General features: G+C 36.1%; 2 protein-coding genes across 6 annotated transcripts in view; one reads left to right on the plus strand and one right to left on the minus strand.

Annotated features, from left to right (window-relative positions):
* BLNK (B cell linker) overlaps positions 1-20,540 on the minus strand; it is a 93,842-nt gene that overhangs the window by 11,990 nt on the left and 61,312 nt on the right. For 3 of the 5 annotated variants that reach the window (XM_048945801.1, XM_048945803.1, XM_048945805.1), the window contains 13 exons: positions 14,795-14,860; positions 10,505-10,561; positions 8,323-8,372; positions 7,795-7,835; positions 7,029-7,182; positions 5,695-5,858; positions 5,193-5,271; positions 4,358-4,441; positions 2,980-3,005; positions 2,400-2,428; positions 2,015-2,110; positions 1,214-1,256; positions 230-257 (listed from right to left, as the gene is read on the minus strand). In XM_048945801.1, coding sequence (XP_048801758.1) covers positions 230-257; positions 1,214-1,256; positions 2,015-2,110; positions 2,400-2,428; positions 2,980-3,005; positions 4,358-4,441; positions 5,193-5,271; positions 5,695-5,858; positions 7,029-7,182; positions 7,795-7,835; positions 8,323-8,372; positions 10,505-10,561; positions 14,795-14,860 — 917 coding nt within the window. The remainder of the gene's footprint in view (positions 1-229; positions 258-1,213; positions 1,257-2,014; positions 2,111-2,399; positions 2,429-2,979; positions 3,006-4,357; positions 4,442-5,192; positions 5,272-5,694; positions 5,859-7,028; positions 7,183-7,794; positions 7,836-8,322; positions 8,373-10,504; positions 10,562-14,794; positions 14,861-20,540) is intronic. The other 2 variants (XM_048945802.1, XM_048945804.1) reach the window with 1 other exon arrangement.
* The window catches only part of DNTT (DNA nucleotidylexotransferase), a 267,418-nt gene that overhangs the window by 8,861 nt on the left and 238,017 nt on the right, over positions 1-20,540 (plus strand). The gene's annotated exons all lie outside the window — the stretch shown is intronic.

The following is a 20,540-nucleotide window of genomic DNA, read 5'->3' on the forward strand; positions in this document are numbered from 1 at the left end:
GTGTTAACATATCAGAAGTGAAAAAAAATAGCCAATGGTTTAATTTTCTTGACATGTTTTCACTCTGATTGTACTAGAAAACAGTTCAGGAGTATTTCTTACTTGTTGCTGGCTGATACAGATAACATTTACAGTGACACACTTCATTGCATGGTATGCTAAGGTCACCAGTGACATATTGACAACAAATCCTGCTCCTATCACCATGTTTACAGTACAGAATACTTACTTTCATCATTATTGTTTGCTTCATGGTCCTGTAATGGAAAAGTATGTTAGATATGACAAGAAGCAATTAAATAAAGTGGGAAGTGCATAAATTCTGTGGTTGCAATCTGTAGTAATTTTTAATTACATTTTTGTATAGAGAGCATATAGCAGCCAGGATATTTTTCATAGCTTCTTCTAGGGTATTTGAAAAAATTAGCAAGTCAATTAATTTTGAATGTTATAAACTTAGGCTTTCATAGAGTATGGATAAAATTGGCCCCGAATTTTGCAGTGAGATCTTTTGGTTCATGTTTCATTTCTGAAATTGAAAGCTAAAATTTTGCAGCAGACATTTTGCACTGAACTGACAGTAGTGAGCAGGCTCACTTTTCACCATCCTAGAACTCAAGCAATCCAACTCGTTTTGTAGTTTCTTTTGTAGATGCTTTCTGTGGGCACCCAGGTACGGTCCTTTAGGGGAGACTCCTTAAAGGCGTACTATGAAAAGTACAATTCAAAGAGGCATGAGTTGTTCATTTTTCCATTTTCATCCACCAGATTAATGGCTTTTCACTAATGTTGGTTACAAACATATCCATTCTCTGGTTGGAGAAGTGTGATCCTCCCAGTCCTCCTGAATGCAATTCCGTTGGGGACGGCATTTTCAAGTGATACCGTTTATTACTAATGAATTTGCTTCAGATTGGGCAAAATAACCCATTGCTACTGAAAGTTCTTGGAGTTTAGCCTTTTTTTTTTTTTTTTTTTTTTAAAGTACAGGAAGTTATTTTTTTGGACTTTAAGCTATTTGAGGTTTTTTCTTAGACCAACACAGATGTCCAATGTACCTCTTCTATCCAAAAGAAGAATAGCCACAATTACAATATTAGATCAATCTAACATTCAAAGTTATTTGTTTCTGTTATTTAATTCAGATAATAAGACTGAAAGAACAGAAAAAAAAATAAGTTTAGCACACTCTTTAAATGGGCACATTACTCACTGTTTTTGTATGAAGGCGATTTCTGGGGAGAGGCAAAATATTCCTGGAAAAATACACACAGTAAGTTGAGTAGGATTTTTATTTGTTTTGTTTGATTGTTTGACTTAGATATACATTTCAAGATCTAGAGAGGAGCCTTGAAGAAAATAGTTGCAAGTATACACCACCACGGTAGTTGTGATGCTCTGCCCTGTAGAGGAACCCTTCTAGAAGAGCTTCTAGTCCTGGAATTTGGTTCCCCTGCAGCTATGCTCAGGGGACCCAAACATTGTAACAGTGTTGTGCATAGCATCTACTCTTCCTTGGGCATATGGCCTACTTGGTAGAGTGATGGCCTAGGAGTGAGACAATGTCTTGTTTTCCAAGCAGCTTCCTATATTTCTGGGTACAGAGGAATGAAAGACTGCATGCTTAACTTTTTTTCTTCTTACTAATTTTCCTCTAGAAACTTGGAATATAAATCACAGATTTACCAACTTTATACAAGCAATCTTGCACCACATCCACTACAAAAACATCTTGTTTGCAAGGGCACAGAAGCTGGTAATAGGACTTGAAAGTGATTTGCAGAGATGTTTTACCCCTGCATTGACTCCTAAGGGAATATTCAAGAAAATAGTGCCTATTTGGCAAACTGGCTTCAGTACAGAAGTTAATGAGGAACTTTTGTTCTCAGTTTGCCCCAACATCCCTAGCAAATCCTGGTTACTGCTTATTGTCCAAATGCTACATAATAGGTAGAGATTAGAAAATTTTATCTCCACTCTTATTTGTTATTAATATAAACTGCTGTCAACTTACCTGGAAGCGTCCAGCTTAGGTGACTCTCTGGTCATGCTGTGCATGTGCGAGTTCTCTGCATTCTGAACACGTGTAGCAGGAAGTGGTTTAGTGAACCTAATAGTAAAATGTGAATTGAGGAAAGAAAATCACATATAACAATAGTGAATAGAAAAGGTGACCACCCTTCTCCTGCTCTGTCCCTTAAAAATTCTATAAATTACCCTTACGTATAAAAAGAAATACTACTTATTATGTTAGGGTAATTGAAATTAACATAGAAATGGATGATAATCTTTGTGTAGATATTTTTAAAAAGAATTATTAAGCATATCATATCTAGACGAGAAAATATATTTTCTGACAAACTTTAAATAGCATACAGACACTCATAATAAGAGATTACCTGGTTACAGGTGGTGGTGAAAGTTCTTCCTGTAAGAGAAAAAACACAGAATTGTTTGGTTGTATTTTGATTTCATCAAAAGCATTTATATTATCATATTTATATTATCATAACAATATCTTATTTTTATGTTGTAGTGTTGCTTCTGGTAGAACTCTGCCTGGTGATGTGCTTGAGGATAGTAGGAAGCCACCACCAATAGTCTGGCAAGCCCTGAACACGCTGGTGTGGCCATGTGTCATATCAGAACCAGCAAGCAGGGAGAAAATTACTGTGTCAGAACTGTCATTACTCCTTCGCCTGCAACTGTGCTTCTATAGAGAGCGTTCTCTTAAGCTGCTGCTTCCCAGATCCAATTGCTATCACATAGGACTAGAAATTTCAACCCCTTCCCAATTATTCTGTTTGGCAGACATTTTGAATTGGTTTGCAAACTTTTCTGTGAAGGAAGCGTCAAAGTGCGAAGTGAAAACAGATTTGCTCATTTTCCCCCTTTCAAAGACTGATTTTATATGCACATATGCTCTACAACCACATGTTGCCCACAGGGTACAAGAATCAAACTACAGGAAAATCTTACCTCTTCTTCAGGAACCTCGTACACTTCTATAGGACAGGGAAGAAAAATCAAGTCCTTTGGTTAGCAAAAGTACACTACACGTTACCAGAAAAACTGAACAATTTTTATCAACTCTATTTTGTGTCTGGAAAAGTAACTTGGGGAACTTGTCCCTGCCTCCTGGTTCTGTCTCCTAAACCCTCAGGCAGCCACAGCCCTGCTGCTCCTGAAATAACAGAGAACTACGGGAAGAGTCCCAGAAAGTGGGATAAACAGTCACTGTATAAAAGAGCCTTTTCTCCACCCTTACTAAATCCCCCCCACCCCAGCCTCTCAAAAAGCAAGACAAATCCCATTTCTTGCAAGCCTGAGATAGTTTGGAAAGGTGTGTTATCACACCTGTGATAGAGTTTAGCCTTTCCCTGACTCAGGGAGGAAGAGATCAGGTAAATCATGAAATCCAGACATTCATTTCTGTTGCATGTCCATCCTTGAGCTCCATCCTACAGAAGTATTGTAATTCACAGGTACTAAAAGAAAATCATCATTGTCCTTACTTATACCCCATTATTCAATGGAAATTCAGTTTTATGTCAATCCTCATTGCTTTTATTGCTCTGAAAAGTATCCATGTTCCCACCAGGGGGAGATGTTTTATTTTTTTTTTTTAGAAACATCTGTCTGCAGTTGGCTGTTGCTTAACTGATTTATAGAAAGTCTAACATAGAAAATAGCATTTAAAATGTCTAAGAAGCATGCCACAAATCCTCAGGTCATTTGTAAGAAACTTTTATAGTTTACGACTTGAATGCATTCTGTTCGATGCCAAGCAATTACTGACATATTCAAGGATACAAAACAACTTCAGTGAGCAAAGCTAAGCAAGCATGCACACACTTACAAAAGCAAACATGATTCTTAAATTTGCTTCTTTTTTCCCCTTTTTCCAAGTAAATTGCTCTTTACAGAACTTAGACAGGAACATTGTAATCACAGGGCACACAACACATCAGCCTACACAGAATTTTTCTCATATTGAATCTTGATGTGATTTTAAAATATTGAATCTTGTTTCCTCTGGTGAAATGAGAGTAATAGCATTCCAAATCCTATAACTGTTTTTGCCGTATTGATCAATTTGTGTTCCTTTAGACAGAAGTCTAAGAATAAATTAGGTTGGGGCAAATGACTTGTTCTAGTTTTATTCGTGCTTAAAGCAGATTTACCATCTAACCCAGGCAAGTGGTGGAGCACTGAAAAATAGAAAGGGAATTTTTTTTTTTTTTTTTTTAATTTTTGATGTGTGTTACATGGTTTCTGTTGGGAATACATCAATCATAACTTAATATTTCTCAGCCTTTGGTTATTTTGTTTCAACACCAATACAAACTCCACATACCTTGCATGTCAGAAGCAAGAGAGAGCTTTGTAGGAGTAGGGAGAGCTGATTTTGTGGGTGGCTTCATAAATCTGTTCACAGGAGCTGAAAATATAATTTACATTATATATACACATACTTGTGTGTCTATATATATATATATATATATATATATACACATATATAAAGATACCCGTGTGTATGTGTAAAGATACACATATGCATATGTAATTTAGAAATAAGTTACTATTACAATAAGAACAGACACTAAGCAGGTGCAAATGATGGCCCTGAACAAATTAACTGAGGCAGGATACAGTTCTCATTTTAAAAGGGAAACATCGCTCAGTATTCATGCCTTGATAAATAGGTTTGATACTGCCATTTATGTCAGAGAGCAGAATTAAGCACTCTTCTGTTTACTTTCACCTTTGGACTGTGATAATTTAACTCTCCAGCTAAATATACTTAAAATACAGAAGTAGAAAATTAATCAAAGTGTCTTTATTTACTGCAGATCTAAAAAGGCTTGTTCTTGTTTCCCTTGGCACTTCAGCTGACAGAATTTTAATGCTGTGGCTCCCTTGGTTAAGGAGAGAGATCACACACCATGAAAAGCTTCCTGATTGTACCAGGGATGGACTTTGAACTCACTGAGTAAGAGAGCAAGAATTATACACAAGTTCTGCACCTTATCACAGGCCAAAGGAACCAACTGCCTCTTTGCAAGTTCTTTAACAGCTGCACCTCCACTCCCTGAATGCTAGAAACAACCATAAATGTGATTCATTTTTTTCCCCCCCACCGTTGTTTCTAACAAAGTAATAAACAATTAGCTTAAATGTCTAAAACTCACGTTTTACAGGTAGCGGTGTGCTGCTTTCTGTGGGTTCAATATAGTTATCATCATTGTCGACTGGCACAATGTAATTATCCTATAAGAAACACAGGACAAAAAAAGTCTACCAGTTAAACTTCCATTACATTAGTGAACTGTTGCTCACAGCATCTGCTATTACACAGTGACTGCTGCTATCATTATTTACGGATAGGATTCCCAAGACTGAAAACCCTTTAGCAAACAATCCCAGTTCTGGACTGGTTGATAAAGCCCTCACTTCCCTTTGGTCCCAGAGTAGTGTTTGAGGTTGTCCTCTCCCCTCATTGCCTGCAGCTTGTGGACAGTTATCCACTAATAACCTGCATGGCACTTACAGATCACTGTTTGTGATGTATCAAATATTTTGTACCACAGAGGCTAATAAGGACACCAGCCTTTGGCATTGCAATGTAGTCTACTAGGGTCAGTCATTTAAACTGTCAGAATATGTTTGTGCACACATACACATAAACGTTACCTCATCATCACTGCACTCCCTTGGCTTCGGTGGTAATTTTGGTTTTGCAGCAGGAGATGGCAGGGATGGCTTGGATGGTTTATTTGGTCTGGGCAAGGCTGAACTGGGTGTGCTTGGAAGAGGTTTGTTGATGGGAGGAAGCTGATGGTGACTGTTGCGATTGTCTTTTAAATATGGAAGAAAAATAATTTTAGTCAAAATTGCTCATTAGCCTCTAGACAGTATTTTGCTACCTATGCAAATAAGTCTGTACTGTGGTTGCAACTAGGGAAAAAGGCAGACCTGAGCGTCTGCAGGTCCTGACAGTGAGATCCATGTACCAAGTGGTCCCATTTATTCCTCTGGGTAGCGATCCAGTGCTCCAGAGCAGGTTGCAGTCTTCCTAGACATTGACTGTTGTACAAACAACTGCATAACTCTTGGGGAAAAAGTGGTGGCCAGGCGTTATGGTTTATTAGTTAGCATATCCTGTGCCAGCTAGTGAAAAAAAGTGCGAAAGAACTTATCTGACATACAGGAAATAAGACAGCAAAGGGTAGGACTGAAACAAATTATGCCAGGTCCTCTACAGTGTCATTTTAGAAATCTCTCCTACACAAAGAATACGAAGGTGGATTGTTTATGAGCTTCTGGAAGTCCATATGTGGCATTACAGAACTTTGGTCATTTTTCTGTATCCAATAGCAGTCTGAACAGCAGCCATCATGCTGATGCTTATTTTCCTAATGGTCCAAATCTGCCCAACAAAAGGTCACTTTCATTCATGTCTGTGCCACCTGCTTATGAAAAAAATCCAAGTACAAAGAACAAAAGCTTTTATGATAGATTGGTTTAAGTTAAACTTTGCTTCATCCTGTTTTTTCAAGATATTTATCCTCAGCAATAATCTTGAAGGAAAATACAGAATGAATATTTGGGCTGCTTTTTTTTTTTCTTAAACTGATTTTGGAATGACTGCAATAAGGATTAAGTATGGTCTCAGGTTAAGTCTTATGTTTTTAATCTTCAAAATGAACTCTCACACTAAAAATGCAAAGGAGCAAGGAGTTAACTTGGTGACATTTCTCATACTTTTGCTTGAGTTCTGTGGTTATTAGATGCTTACCGAATTCTCTAGGATGTTATATTACAACTCTAAGCATTTCTAGCAGCAGTACTAACCTGTTTCATGCTGTAATAAGAAATCATATCATCTGAAAGCTCAAGATCTGATTGTCAGAATTAAAAGCAAACTTCTACTGAAAGTATAGGGTGGCCCACTTGAAGCTACTTCTCTCTTTGTACTAGTAAATAAGCAATTATCAAGCTGATGTAGCCAACTTTTCCATACCTACCTGCATATTCACCTCTAGAAATAGGGAATGAGGAGGGAATCTTTTTTTCCTGTTCACTTGGAGGTGGTTCATAGCTGTCATCAGGATTCTCCTCACTGGGGACCACATACATCTCAGAGTCAGAGTGACCATCTGGATTTTCATAATCACTGTCCTAGAAAGACAGAACTTCCTATTTCTCACTTCGTAACACACTTACCACTTCATAGCGGAATATGACACAAATATCCTTGCAGGAGTGCAATTAACTAAATTATGAGAACACATCCCTGAAAGGTCAAGTTATCCTCTCTAAACAAGTAGGCATTTCAGCCTGTTCCCCCTCTCAGGAAGGAGATAGGTCACCTCAGGGTGACACTTGTATGGTATGGCAATTACTTTATGTGGCAGAGGACCATGACTTGCTGCATTCTAACACGCTCTAAAATTTTATCATAAAAATCTCATTTTTAGAAAGAAAAGTCCTCTTTAGAGTACAAGATCCTAGTTTCAAAATTGTTCAGTTTGAGAAGTCAGTCGCATTAACAATATTCATTCATTAGTTCATAGCTATCCCTGACAGCATTTCTCACATGTAACTAAGTTGAACATGAAAAAAACTAAGGTAGCCGAGAGAATAAATAATGCAGATGTAATAACACTACTGAAAGGTTATCTTGTGTAAGTTAAACCAGAATCAGATGACTCAAAACTAAATATTTATTATTGCTTGTGCTGAACTTGTAGCTACAGTAACCTCCTACACTACCCCAAGAGATGTACTTACAAAGTCATCTGACCATTGTTCCTCTTCATTGTCTGCATGTTCTAAACCAAGCATAGAGTTACTTAAGGAGGTAGAATAGTGAACATAAATGTTTATCTTAAGCATAGATAGAAAAAAAAAAAAGCAACCCAAAACCTACATATTCAATTAAAAAAAGAAGTGACATTTTCTTAAATGGTTCATGTATCACATTAATAGTACCAAGAAATTCTGCTGTTAGTTAGTTTCCCCCCCATTTACTTTTACATTACTGTTTCTGTTAGAGACAAACTGGTTCTGAATTCTCTTCTATCTATAGAGCAGCCTACATGTAGAAACCTGATAAATGCCAGTTTTCAAAGAGCTTGTTACTTTTAACTCATATTGGGAAAACTTCTCATGCCTTTCTTGTCTCTCATTTTATGTGTGAGCTACTTTCAGGGCTATTGGTAACAGTATGCTGGAAATGTATAACTGAGATGCTGTTAGGTATATAGGTACCAAGTATACACAGACATGCAGTTTAAATTCCCAGTAATCCAGACTTACCTGAAGCATAATCCCTTTGTGGTAGTCTTGGAGGAGGTTTTTTTTTTAGCCTGTAAATGATAATAATTGAAGTTAAGATCTAATAAGCAATATTCACTAGAAAGAAATATTAGCCAGGCACACAAAGAAAGCCAGTAACAAAAGATACCTGCAGAAATACAGATTATTGTCAGAGATGCTTAGCAAACAGCTACAGGAGAATGCTTTGAGAAGCTAGAAACAGATAAGAAATTAGAATCTAATCTGAGATTCTTTTCCTAAGAACATGTTTTAAAAGAACAGCTTCCTTGACCACTCACAATCCTCTCCATTTCCAGGCAGAAACTGATAACAAAGATGTGCATGCATTCGACACCTATCTTGAGATCAAAATCTGTTTAAGCTCACAGTTTCCTAAGACTAAGGCATAAGAAAGTGGTGATTACTCTTCAGCTATGTTCTACAAATACCACTGTGCATGAACTTTATTTTCTGACTGGTTTTAAAACATATACCAGATCTCTCAGGGCCAGAATCCGATTCTGTTTCCACTTGCTATTACATTATGGTGTTATGCTCCTGTTTAGGTAAATACTATTACAATGGTATTTGCAGTATCAAGGGACTCAAAATATAGTTTGTAGAAGTGCTGAAAGGATTTTTGTGGCTATACATATGTATATATGTCTATTTGTGTTTGCTCAATTGCAGCCGCCCAGAGAAAAAAACAGATTACATAGTCTGTATATCAATTATTTCATTAGTGTTCTAGCATTACCCTAAAATAAATAAATAAATAAAGAATTCTTGTTCACAATCAAAACAGATGATGCAGGTATGATGTTAGAGGTCAGACTGATGTATCTGAAGCAAAAACAACTCTGCTTTTTGTAGCAGAGTAAAACAATACAATTTACATTAAAAGAACTCTTCACAGAGATTTCTGAACACAGACAGCTTCCCTGATGAGACCTCACCATATTACTACATCTTCCTCAGTGGCTTTAATTGTTCTTTAATCACACCCCAACAAGGAATTTCTTTGATGTTACACATATGCAAAAACAGACAAATTTACAAATCACCAACCTCCATAAAGAACTTAATGTTTTCTTGTGACCTCTGAGCAATGCAATGTCTATAAATTTTACTTTACTGAGAGATTTAACAGTCAATATTTAAGTCTCAAGCATGGTGCCTATGTGTCAATGACCAGATGACCACATTAACTTGGGGTGGTGGCACACCAGCACTAATGCATCCGCGTACAAAACTCTTACTATCTTTTATCAGAAGAGTTTTGGCTGTTGTGTTGAATTTGTGAGACTTTCATGCTCAGATGGTCACAAAAAATGCTCATGTATGAATCAATGAGTGAATGGTATAGTCACTACTAAAGCTAAAAAAAATTAATAAATATGTTATATTCATATATATTCATATATTATATATATTCATATATTATATAATATATATAATATATTTATATATTATATTTCTTATATATAGTGTATATATGTGTATAATAAAAATATAATTAAAATGTATATATATACACACATATTATATATATAATATATAATATTAATAATAATATATTATATATAATATATATAAATATAATATATATAATAATAATATATATATAGGAACCCAGCACATTATTTCAGAGTATTTATCCATTTTTGCTCATTACTAAACTATTTGAAGACCTCTTCTTCCTTCTAGTCTTTAGCTTCCCATAGCACAAATAAACTTAGTGTACAAACAGTCTAGGAGAAAGCATTCTCAACAGCACTGCTGCTGTGTTTGTCCAGGTTAGCACAGGCATGTTAGAATGAAAAATCCAGGGCCACTGCCAGGGCAGATCTTGAGTCTTCAAGAGGGCAGATCAAAATCTAGTCAAGTACTAGTGATGTGTCTATCCTGAGTTGTTCAGAGACAGTGGATGCTTGAAAAATAATGGAACTAAAGCAAGTAAGAGGCTCTCTTGGCCAGAGCGTGAAGCATTTGGCCTAAGCCACATTATATATTTTCAAACTGCTAAGCAAAAACTTCAGCATTGTGTCCCAGGCCCTGCAAATCCTGGCAATGACCCTGACAGAAAATGTAAATATGTTACAACAAAAGCATACAAAGCACAGAACAGAGCTGTGTGTCTCAGCAACCTAACATGCCATTGTGCAGATCTGAATTAGCATACCGATCCCAAGTATCTTTCCCAGTTTTGCAAATTAAGGCCACTTGTTCATTTTGGAACCTGAATGTCAATAGAAGAGAAGAAATCATGTTTCTGTCACAACGCTGAGGTAGTTCACAGCCACATCTGTACGTGTTAGAATCATTTCAAACTCATATCCATTTAGATTATTCCCATCAAACCAGAATGGATTATTAAGTGCCAGAACTGAAACCTAGATTTCCTTTGAAGTCAACTGGAGCTTTGCTTCATGTGAGCCATCATTTCACCCACTGAGCAAACCACAGTGCAAGCTGAGAAGAGAATCCCTACGCCAAGGAGCTGACACCTTCCTATTTCAGATACTGATGCATTTATACACAGATGCTTGCAGAGCAGCAATTGACTCACTCTGTCCTGTTCCTCTGAATTTAACAAAGGACTGAGAGAACCAAAAGCCATCCACGTGAAAATACATTTTTAAGTAGAAAAGAGGACGATTTCCTAACGTATCTTGTAACAGTAATAACAAGTTATAGTAAATGCAATTTCCAAATGAAATATTCTGGTGGTACCCAGGTCTGCACTTCAGTTACAGATGGTAGACCATCTCTGCGCAGGCTTTAATAGAAAACAATTAATTCAAGTTTCCATAGAGCATAATAGGGCCAGTATTTTCTATTGAATTTTAGGGAAATAAATTATCATCTACAGAATTTGAAATACATATGAAAAATTTCATTTCCAAAGATCTCCTTAAAATCCAATTGCATTTTTGACAGTATGTTAATGGATGTTTTAAAACCAATGTAACATCTTAGTATATTACTACATTAACTTCAACAAATAACTGGATAGCATTTGAGGCATTTCATTTAATTGGGTCTGAATGCTACTCACACAAAAGCAGATTGGACTGCACACTGACTTTTAGCAAATAAATTATTTTGAGAGCAAAATATATTCTGAGATTTGCCCTTTGCAGCATGCCAAGATCGATCCAGCAAAGCATATAGGCACATGCTTAATTTTACTCATGTAAGGAATCCTCTGGGAATGGCAAGTATTATTTAAACATGCTTCAAGTTAATCACACATTTTGTGTTTCCCTGTATTGCATGAAGAATTTAAAAGTTGTCTGTAGTAAAAGTTTGGGGTTTTTTTTGCTCTAACAACGCTTTCTTACAAACTACAATCAGAAAAGCAACAAAATATACATAGCAGTAGCGCTTTATGTAAAGGACTAAATTCTCCTTCAGACTTAATTACTCACTGGTGTATTTGCTCACTCCCCCTGCTAATAAGAAGTGACTACAGACTGCTCATTTACAAGAGCCCTTCACTTCTCCTGCTGTTAGCACAGAGCCTACCCGCTTCATAGGGTTTTATTCCAGCTAGAACTTACAAAAATTGTATTGCCACGTGCCCCATTCTTTATTCAACTTTGGCTAAAACCTATTGCTTCTTCTTCAGCTTGAACATAGTAATCCTCTTTGACATCATGATCTACTCAGCAGCTGGGGCTCCAGTATCGTAAACAGGGCAAGCAGGTGAATGGCGGCCTGTGAGCAATATTTGTATTGCTGCTGTCAGAACACTTCAAGTTTGACTGGGGAATAAACAACAGGACCTTCTAAGCAATGAAGGAATTATCTGCAGTTTTTTTTTCCTTGTTACCACATCTGTTCAGGCAGCTTCCCACAAAACTTTAAGCAGTGTGGATGGTAGACATCCATGGTAGACAGGTGGACTCCTGTTCCCCTGCATCTTAGAGCCAAACTAGATTGCAGCGTGAGAATTTTGACGCAGGAACTTCTATTTACCTCTCTCCACCATCAAGAGTCAACTGAGATTTCAGAAGTGTCTCAACAAATGTCATTAATAAATTAGTCAGCTTTCAAGACTACTTGTTCTTCCCAATTCAAAAGCAAAGACTTACAGTGTATGTGTTGCCAATGGCAGCTTTGGGTTTGCAATAACTAAGTACAGTGCTTGACTTCTTCCAAGTTTTCTCCACTACTAAGGTTTGAACTTGAGCCAAAGCAATTTATGTTTTTCCAGTTCATAGACAAAGTCCAAATCTGCATTTTTAAAGCAGTTTTTAATACTATTTTTCCTGCTTCAGTCACATTTGTGTCTTTGACATGTAATGAAAAAATCATATAATTGACATAGAGGAAGTGATAAACTGGATGGCCACAGCTTTTATTTATTTATTTTTAATAGAAAAATCATCTATTAAAACTAAAAAATCCCCCAAAGGGCACACAGGAGGAACACAGCCAATTTTTGTTCTGCAAAGCTTGGTGTCTCTTTATACATACCCTTATCAGTGTTATCAAATCATGGCTTTATTCTAAGTCTCATTATGCACTGGGTTAAAGATTTGAGTTCTTAAGTCATGTGCAAATGTGAGATTCTTTTTTATAGTAAGTTTTGAATTTCATAATTGCAGACGGGATTAATAGGACTCAGATGCAGTGTAGAGGATTCAAGATTATTTATATATATATATATATAAATATATATTTATATATATATATATATAAAAATAATCTTGAATTATTTATATATATATATATAAATATATATTTATATATATATATATATAAAAATAATCTTGAATCCTCTACACTATATAAATATATATATAAATATATATATTTATATTTATTATATTATTATATTTATATAATTATTAATTATATATTATATTTATATTTATTATATAATAAATATATATATATATATTTATATATATATATAAATAATCTTGAATATATATATATATATATATAGTCTTAATTTGTATTCTCACAGCTGGAAGATGTGGAATCTGAGCTTTGTGCTGCAGTCATACATTAAGAGTTTTTAAGTCTGTTCTTTTCATGGATTTTTTTTTTTTTTTTTTAATCTTGAGAGAATCAAAGAATTGTAGCATTATGCCAGCTACCTTGTATCTGGCATTTAACAATGGCACCTCTGACCTTCCCAGCTTCAGCTACATTTGTTCTTGTTATTTTTCCCTTGTCCTTCCCTGAGAGTAAAAGGAGAAGGACGTATAGTCAGAAGTACTGATGAACAGCAGAATTCGTGTCCAGGCAGCTAAAGACAATCAAGAATTCACACCGCATGACAGTGATTGAAATGAACAAAAGAGGATAAGTAATGAGAGGGAAAGATGTCTCAAGAATCTTACTGATATATCTAGTGTAACAATCAGAGCATGCCTGTGGACAGAGGCAGAGCTGAGGTAGAGGCCTTAAGGAGGCTTGCAACCTAAGGCTTCTGTTTGGGGGGACTGAGTGCTGCTCCTGGAAGCACATCCCACCTCCTCTGCTTAGGAGAGCAGATGCCCCATAGACACCAACAGCTTTCCAGAGCTCTTGCACAGCCAAACTGGGCTAATCCCAACTGCCTCATATGTATCTAAAATTGTTAAAATCATGTTTGTTCTCCTCCTCAAACTGAACTATCATGATCACTCTAAGAGCAGTTTTAAGAAATATTTATACCTGTCTTTTATGTATGAGAACTGCATGTCTAGAATTTAATGTGGTCATCCTGGAGCACTGTAGATACTATGTACTAATAAACTTTTAGAAGTCCTTAGTACTCAATGGCTCATGTGAATAAAGACATTTGAATGAGGAAATCACATTAAAGTGGAAGTTCAGTGCAAATGAGTTTTGCATTAAGTGTGCTAAACAGCTTAAATAGATGTTTGACTGGAAACAGTGAATGGGGTATTCATCTGACAAGGATGCAGAATTACTGGAATTTCTACATATAAGACAAGTATATTTTATGATACTTCTGGTTACATGACATCAGTATTTATGCCGTTTAGCACTTCCTACTGAGATAAGGATGTTAGGTAATTTAGGCGATTGTTGTTCTAGGTGACTGATATACGGGAGAACATAACATTTTTATGGGAATTCTATGATGCCTGATCAGTTGGTTCAAGGCAGAACTTCAATTAAACCTTAACTGCAGCAGGTAACTTAAACAGTGGCCTAAGGAAAAGCTACAATAATTCTCAAAACACAGACAACAAAAATGCGTTTTATCTAAATACTGTTTTTCAGTGCTACAACACAACCTTCCTTTGGAGGCCAGTTCTACAGTTACTGTGGGAAGCTTTTAATAATGATGACATACTGCATGTCACAGTATGGAATGAATTTCTTTACATACACTGAAATATATCCTTCTAGCATAATATGGTCCCATCACCACTAGTACAATGTTATAGCACATTAATCTGACTTTTGCCAACAGAGAAAACTAGGAGTAACATTTCAAACTTACTTTTTGAATTTGTTTATTATCCCACTTTCATTTTTCTTGATATCGTGTACCATCTTTTGAAGCTTCCTGTAAAATGTTAAAAACCGGCATTAAGATTACCATGTAGTTGAATAATACAAATCAAGAAAAATACAGGAAATGTAAGCAATAATTTTTCATGCATCAAAAATGCTTTATGTATACACAGTAAGTAGTTCAGTTGCTAAAATTGTTTGTGTATGAAGGTTTCCTTCCTTTTTAACTGAGCTTTTTGTCATGATGTGTTATCCTTCTCCTTTATACAGTTCAGTGTGGTTTAAATCATCAGTCTAAGCAAATTCATCAAGAAAGGACACAATTGGCTAAACTGATAGGTTAGAATATTTCAATATTAGCTCATTGTTCAGAGCTGACTTTACAATATTCCACAGCAATACGGGGAACATTTTCCCATTTAAAAGAGTCATTTTTATTGATGGACGTTTACCTAATACAATGCTGAATATGTAATGGGGGGAGGAAGGGAACATGACAAATTCAAAATTCAAATTCAGCCTCAGAATCTGAAAAGCCATTGGAGTAGCTCCAACTCTCAGCTGTGAAAGCTCGTGACCTCAGTACTCCAGTACTTACATGAACTGATATCTGGAATCAAATGTAGTTTTTACTCATCAGCTGCACTGACCTCATTTTGTAATCAGGTCAATTTGTAATCAGGTCAATTTAAAGTTAATATCCCATTTTTGTTTTTTATTCAGCAGGTATCAGTTTCTAATGCCTCTTACCCTTTTCATTTAGGGAAAAACGTTACTGAAATGAAGGCAATTTCAAGGAGCACTGATACAATTTATTGCAAAGCCTGATTTTTATAGTCAAACCTAATAGAAGGCTGAGCATCTTTAAAAAGCTCCTATTGATTTTTTTTTTTTTTTTTAGTTTCTTCATACAGTTTATGTTTGTCTTGTTACCTAAATTAAGGTATCCTGCATTACAGCCAAGATGAAAGTTTCATCTCAGCCAATAAAGAAGCAAAAAGGACTTTTAAAAATTTTGCTTTCTACTCTTTTCATCATAAATTGTCTATGCCAATCTCATCGTCTTGCCTATCTCATCTTTGATAGAAAGCTAGACTACCAGACAAATGTTGGAGTCTTTGCTTACAAAGACAAATAAAAACAAAGTTTTCCTGCCATTATTTAAAGCTTTCTTTAAACTTGAAACCATAATATGCAGAAGGTTGAGTAACAAGTCAAGCTTTGGTTAAAAATAAAAAGAAGAAAAGCTACATTCCATCTCTGTCTTTGGCAATTGGAGCTCTTAAATATTAAAATAACTTTTTCAAAGAAAATTGGATTTAGAAGATAATGTCATGGCTCTGATACACAAAGGGTACTCCTAGAACCTAAATATTTGCATGACTTTCCTTGAAGAGCAATTCAACCTACTTCTTTTAGATTCTCAACTAATAAAAAAAATGAGAACTGAAAAGTAATTTACTAACATGTGTAATTTTAATTCAAAGCTCACACTATTAATTTACAGCAAAAAGATATAACGCTAAGTACTGATATTAAAAATAATAATATTAAATTGTTTATAGATGTTGAAAAACAGTGCCCAGCAAAAATACTTAAAGCAATTTAATGCCATAAGGCACTACATCTATGAGGAAACCTGGGTGATATAATGAAATTCATTAAATCTGCAAATGTTGACTGAAGATCTCAGATCCTCTGCTTTTTTCTGTCATTTGTTTTTCCCTTTCCTCCCTAATAAATTCAGTTTCTGGTCATGCTTGAAATATCACAAATAACCATCTTCTACAGTTGACTGTTTCTGTTTTGTGCCCCAGCTGGCACCTGGCAGCGCCTATAAATGAAAAGTAATGAGGAATGAAAAGAATGAGAGGATATTTAAATGGTTTAGTTCTAGTTTGGGAAGAATAGTTGCTTGCAGGTGTTTGTGTCCTTTTTGAACAGTCTTGGCAGTCCTTCAGGAGAAATGCATGCAAGAATCTGTTGTTTTTCTTCTGGTATGTATGGCTTGATAGAGATAGATTTTTGGTTTGGCCCATTCTGTAGATTTAAATCTGAATGTTGCTCATTGTTAATCTCTGACATTCATAACTCTATGAAAATAAAGTTATGGCATTATTCTGAAAAGAACAAAAAAGGAGAAAACGTGTTTTCCCATGTAGCTGAACTGAAACAAAAGCTTATCTAGATTTGCTTATTCAAATTCCTGAAGCCATTTAATTTTGTAAGTAAAAATTGTGATAAATTAGGGGATATCTAACACATACTTGTTATTTCCTCATTTCTTAAAGTTGCATAGCTCTCAAATGAATTGCTGCAACACTTAGTTTGTTGCCCTGGACAGCTTGATTCAAACTGAGCCTGTGAACACAAGCAGGTAACCAATGTACTGTTACAGTGATGAGTGTAGTAAGTCATCACATATGGATTATCTTCAGTTCAAGTGGGATACCATTTGAATCATTAAGTTGAACAAATTGCAAAAACCAGTTCAGTTAGTGAACAAAAGCTGAGTTTTCTTGATATGGAAGCTGATATGAACTTATAGATTGTAAGTTTTCCAACAATCTGTCTTGACTGGTGATTTTAGAAGGACAGTAGAAAAGATGACAATCAGGTCGCAAAGTTGGAATCTCCTGATCTTAGGGGCCTGAAAGTCATTCCAGAACAATGAAGAAAACAAAGTATGGAAAGTCATCTATACACCGAGTATTTTGCATGGATCTATGCTACTGATTGGCTCTTACACTTTTTGTCTGTCTCTCAAATACTTTACCTAGGAAAAATAGCTCAAGACGTTCCTTGAAGGAGGAATTGGACAGGACAGCCTTCGGAGTATCTAGGACATGCAGTCCACCATGGCCTTTGCTTCAAATAGAGAGCTATAACATAATTCACAGTACTTCTGAGTCAGGACCTTGTTAACAACTACTGCTTATTCTCCAGTTGTTCTCCTGGATTAACAGGTACTGGAAACATTTAAGAACCTCAGTCAGCTAATATTAAAAATTAAGATAAACAATGCTAGTTTTATCTTGCACAGCAGTTAAGATATTTAAGAGGTCAAAGCTTAAGAATTATTTCTTAACTACAGTCACCAACTCTTCAATCAACTTTGGCTGATACCTTCTTATGCAAAATTAGGCTTGCAGATAAAGCTGTATTCTGTGTCTGTTAAACTCTGAGAATACTTTTCAGCAATAGATATTCTGAGATTCAATTCAATTAGGGTTAGATGGAACCCTTTGATCAGGAACTCAGTCTCACATAAAACAGGTTTTCAAACTTCTGCTGGTTATTGTTGGCATGCAAATGAGAAGTTAAAGAGTCTTGGCTCTAAGTGCATCTAAAAACTTTGTTTCAGGTAAATATATTAGGAATATTGGAGGGAACAACAAATAAGACTATTCAATAAATCTTTCAGCTGTAAGCTGTTTTTTCTTCACTGACATTTGTATTTTACAGTTTCATAACAGTGGGCAGTCAAGCCCACAGGTTGTGCCTCTTTCAGGTAATAACTCCCTGACAACTAGAATTCCAACTATTCTAGTTACTAGATAAAGAAACTAAAATCTGAGAGACTCTAAATAGTTCTGGAATGACTTTGACTGTTAGGATGCTGAAGGTAGAGATCTTTCATCCTCTTTGTTGGAACCTAACAAGAAGTGCTTGTAATTGATAGCAAAGTGTAAAGTGAAACAACATGTATTTATCAGGTAGTTAGCAGACAACATTTCCCAATAAATGGTTAGCTATTTGTTCTGGAAAGGGAATTTTGTTTGGGACTCTGTGAATATAACTGAAGTATTACTTGCTGAAGAGAAGTTACTCTAGTCTGGGTCTGTTCACAATGTCTTCATGCTCTCCTCTGGCTTTCTGGCTTCAGAGAATTTCACCAACATATTACTTTATTCTTGCTCTACACTTTTGACATAGAGAAATTTCCATATCCTAGTAAGGATTAGTATAGTCACTGATTAGTATAAGATTTAAATGAAAGCCCATGGAAGATTGAGCCCAGGTTTCTTATTTCTGAACTCCCTACATATGAAAACATATCAAACTACTAAACACAAGGCTTTATTTTATCTACCTAAAGCAACTAAAGTACTGAGAAAAAAAGATTATTTTACTGTACGTTAATCCATCTTGGAGATAAGATTATAGTTTACTAGAAAGTATGTCTGAGAGGAGAAAGAAGGTCATTCCCTTTTTAAGTTTAGGAGTAAACCTTTCCAAAGGGGATGCTTTTACAGCCCTGTGTTGCTTTTTATTTTATTTATTTTTATTTGCAATTAAGGATTATCTGATGTACTGAAAAAAGGTTACTACCTGTGACACACATATAAAGGAAGCCAAAATGGTTTATCATTGCCAATACAATGTAACCTGAAAAGAGAACTTGCCTTGTCACAAAGTACCTAGCTGCACTTAACGACTGGCAGAGCTGCCTTGAGATAAAAGCAAAATGGAACAAAACCACCCTCTCTTTGATCTGGTCACAGCTCAGAATATGAGGAATGAAGTGAAAGGTAGTGGATAGGCCCAGCCTGTGACACATCCACCTACTTGGAAATCAGATGGAAGCTTTTGATGTTCTTGTGTGTTAGCCATACCATAAAAGCTTTCTAAATTTAAAATAATATGAAAGAAGATATAAATGATCTGAAGAATAAAACATGCAATGAACTTTTGACTCAGATGTGCAACAAGCTACAGAGCCCACAGACCTTAGGAGTATCTTATTTTCAGACAGTCCTCTCTAATGAGTAATTTTTGAGAAATTGTATTCGCATTTTAAGTGTCTTCATGCATCTGCAAATATACATATTTAGAAAGACTGGGAATAATCTACACCTTCTGGGAACTTATCTTTAGAATCATAGAATCACCAAGGTTGGAAAAAACTTCTAAGACCATCCAACCACCATCCAAATACCAACATTGCCCACTAAACCATTTCCCTACATACCATATCTACATGTTTCTTGAATACCTCCAGTCACTCCACCATCTCCATGGGCAGCCTGGTTCCAGTACCCAACCACTCTTTCAGATAAGCCTTTCCTAATATCCAGCCTAGGAAACCCCTTGTTTGTGCACCAGGTTTTAGTAATTCTAAGCAAGATTTGTGTCACCCTTGTACCTTGGAGGTACAAGTTGGGCTTCAAGGAGCTCACAAGGGGAAACCTTGCCATGATGTGCTGTCAGGAAAAATTAAAGCCACGAAGATTTCAAAAGCCTGAGGAAAGAGTGTGGCCCTGGGGGTGACCATGGCCACCACGTGCTGCTAGGAGCAGAGAGGGCCCTGATGTGTGAGGAGCAGTAAGCTCCCCCTCTTTGTAGGCTGTGAATCCATTACACTGGATCTCCAGCACAGACTCTGGGTGTCAGCATTTTATCTGTGCTGCTGGCTCTGTCACATGGCAAGGGAAGGCCAGTGACAAATGACATTGCTGTACTGCAAGAATACACTATGTGGAGCCCTGGATGGGGACAGTGAGCAGGCAAACATCTGCCTGCAAGCACAAATGTGTGAACTTGCTATTGGGTGTGGTATGGTTGATGTTTTTGCAAACAGGGCTGATTGCAGCATCAGTAGAGAGCAGAAGAAAAACGAAAACAAGTTTTAAATGGCTCACAGGAAGTCTTCAATATAACAAGCATGCACACTTTTGTTACCAGGAGGGTGAGAATTACCCCTTTTTAGACTTCTAGCACTTACAGGATTG

The sequence above is a fragment of the Lagopus muta genome, chromosome 5 (genome assembly GCF_023343835.1).
Source record: "Lagopus muta isolate bLagMut1 chromosome 5, bLagMut1 primary, whole genome shotgun sequence".
Taxonomy (NCBI): domain Eukaryota; kingdom Metazoa; phylum Chordata; class Aves; order Galliformes; family Phasianidae; genus Lagopus; species Lagopus muta.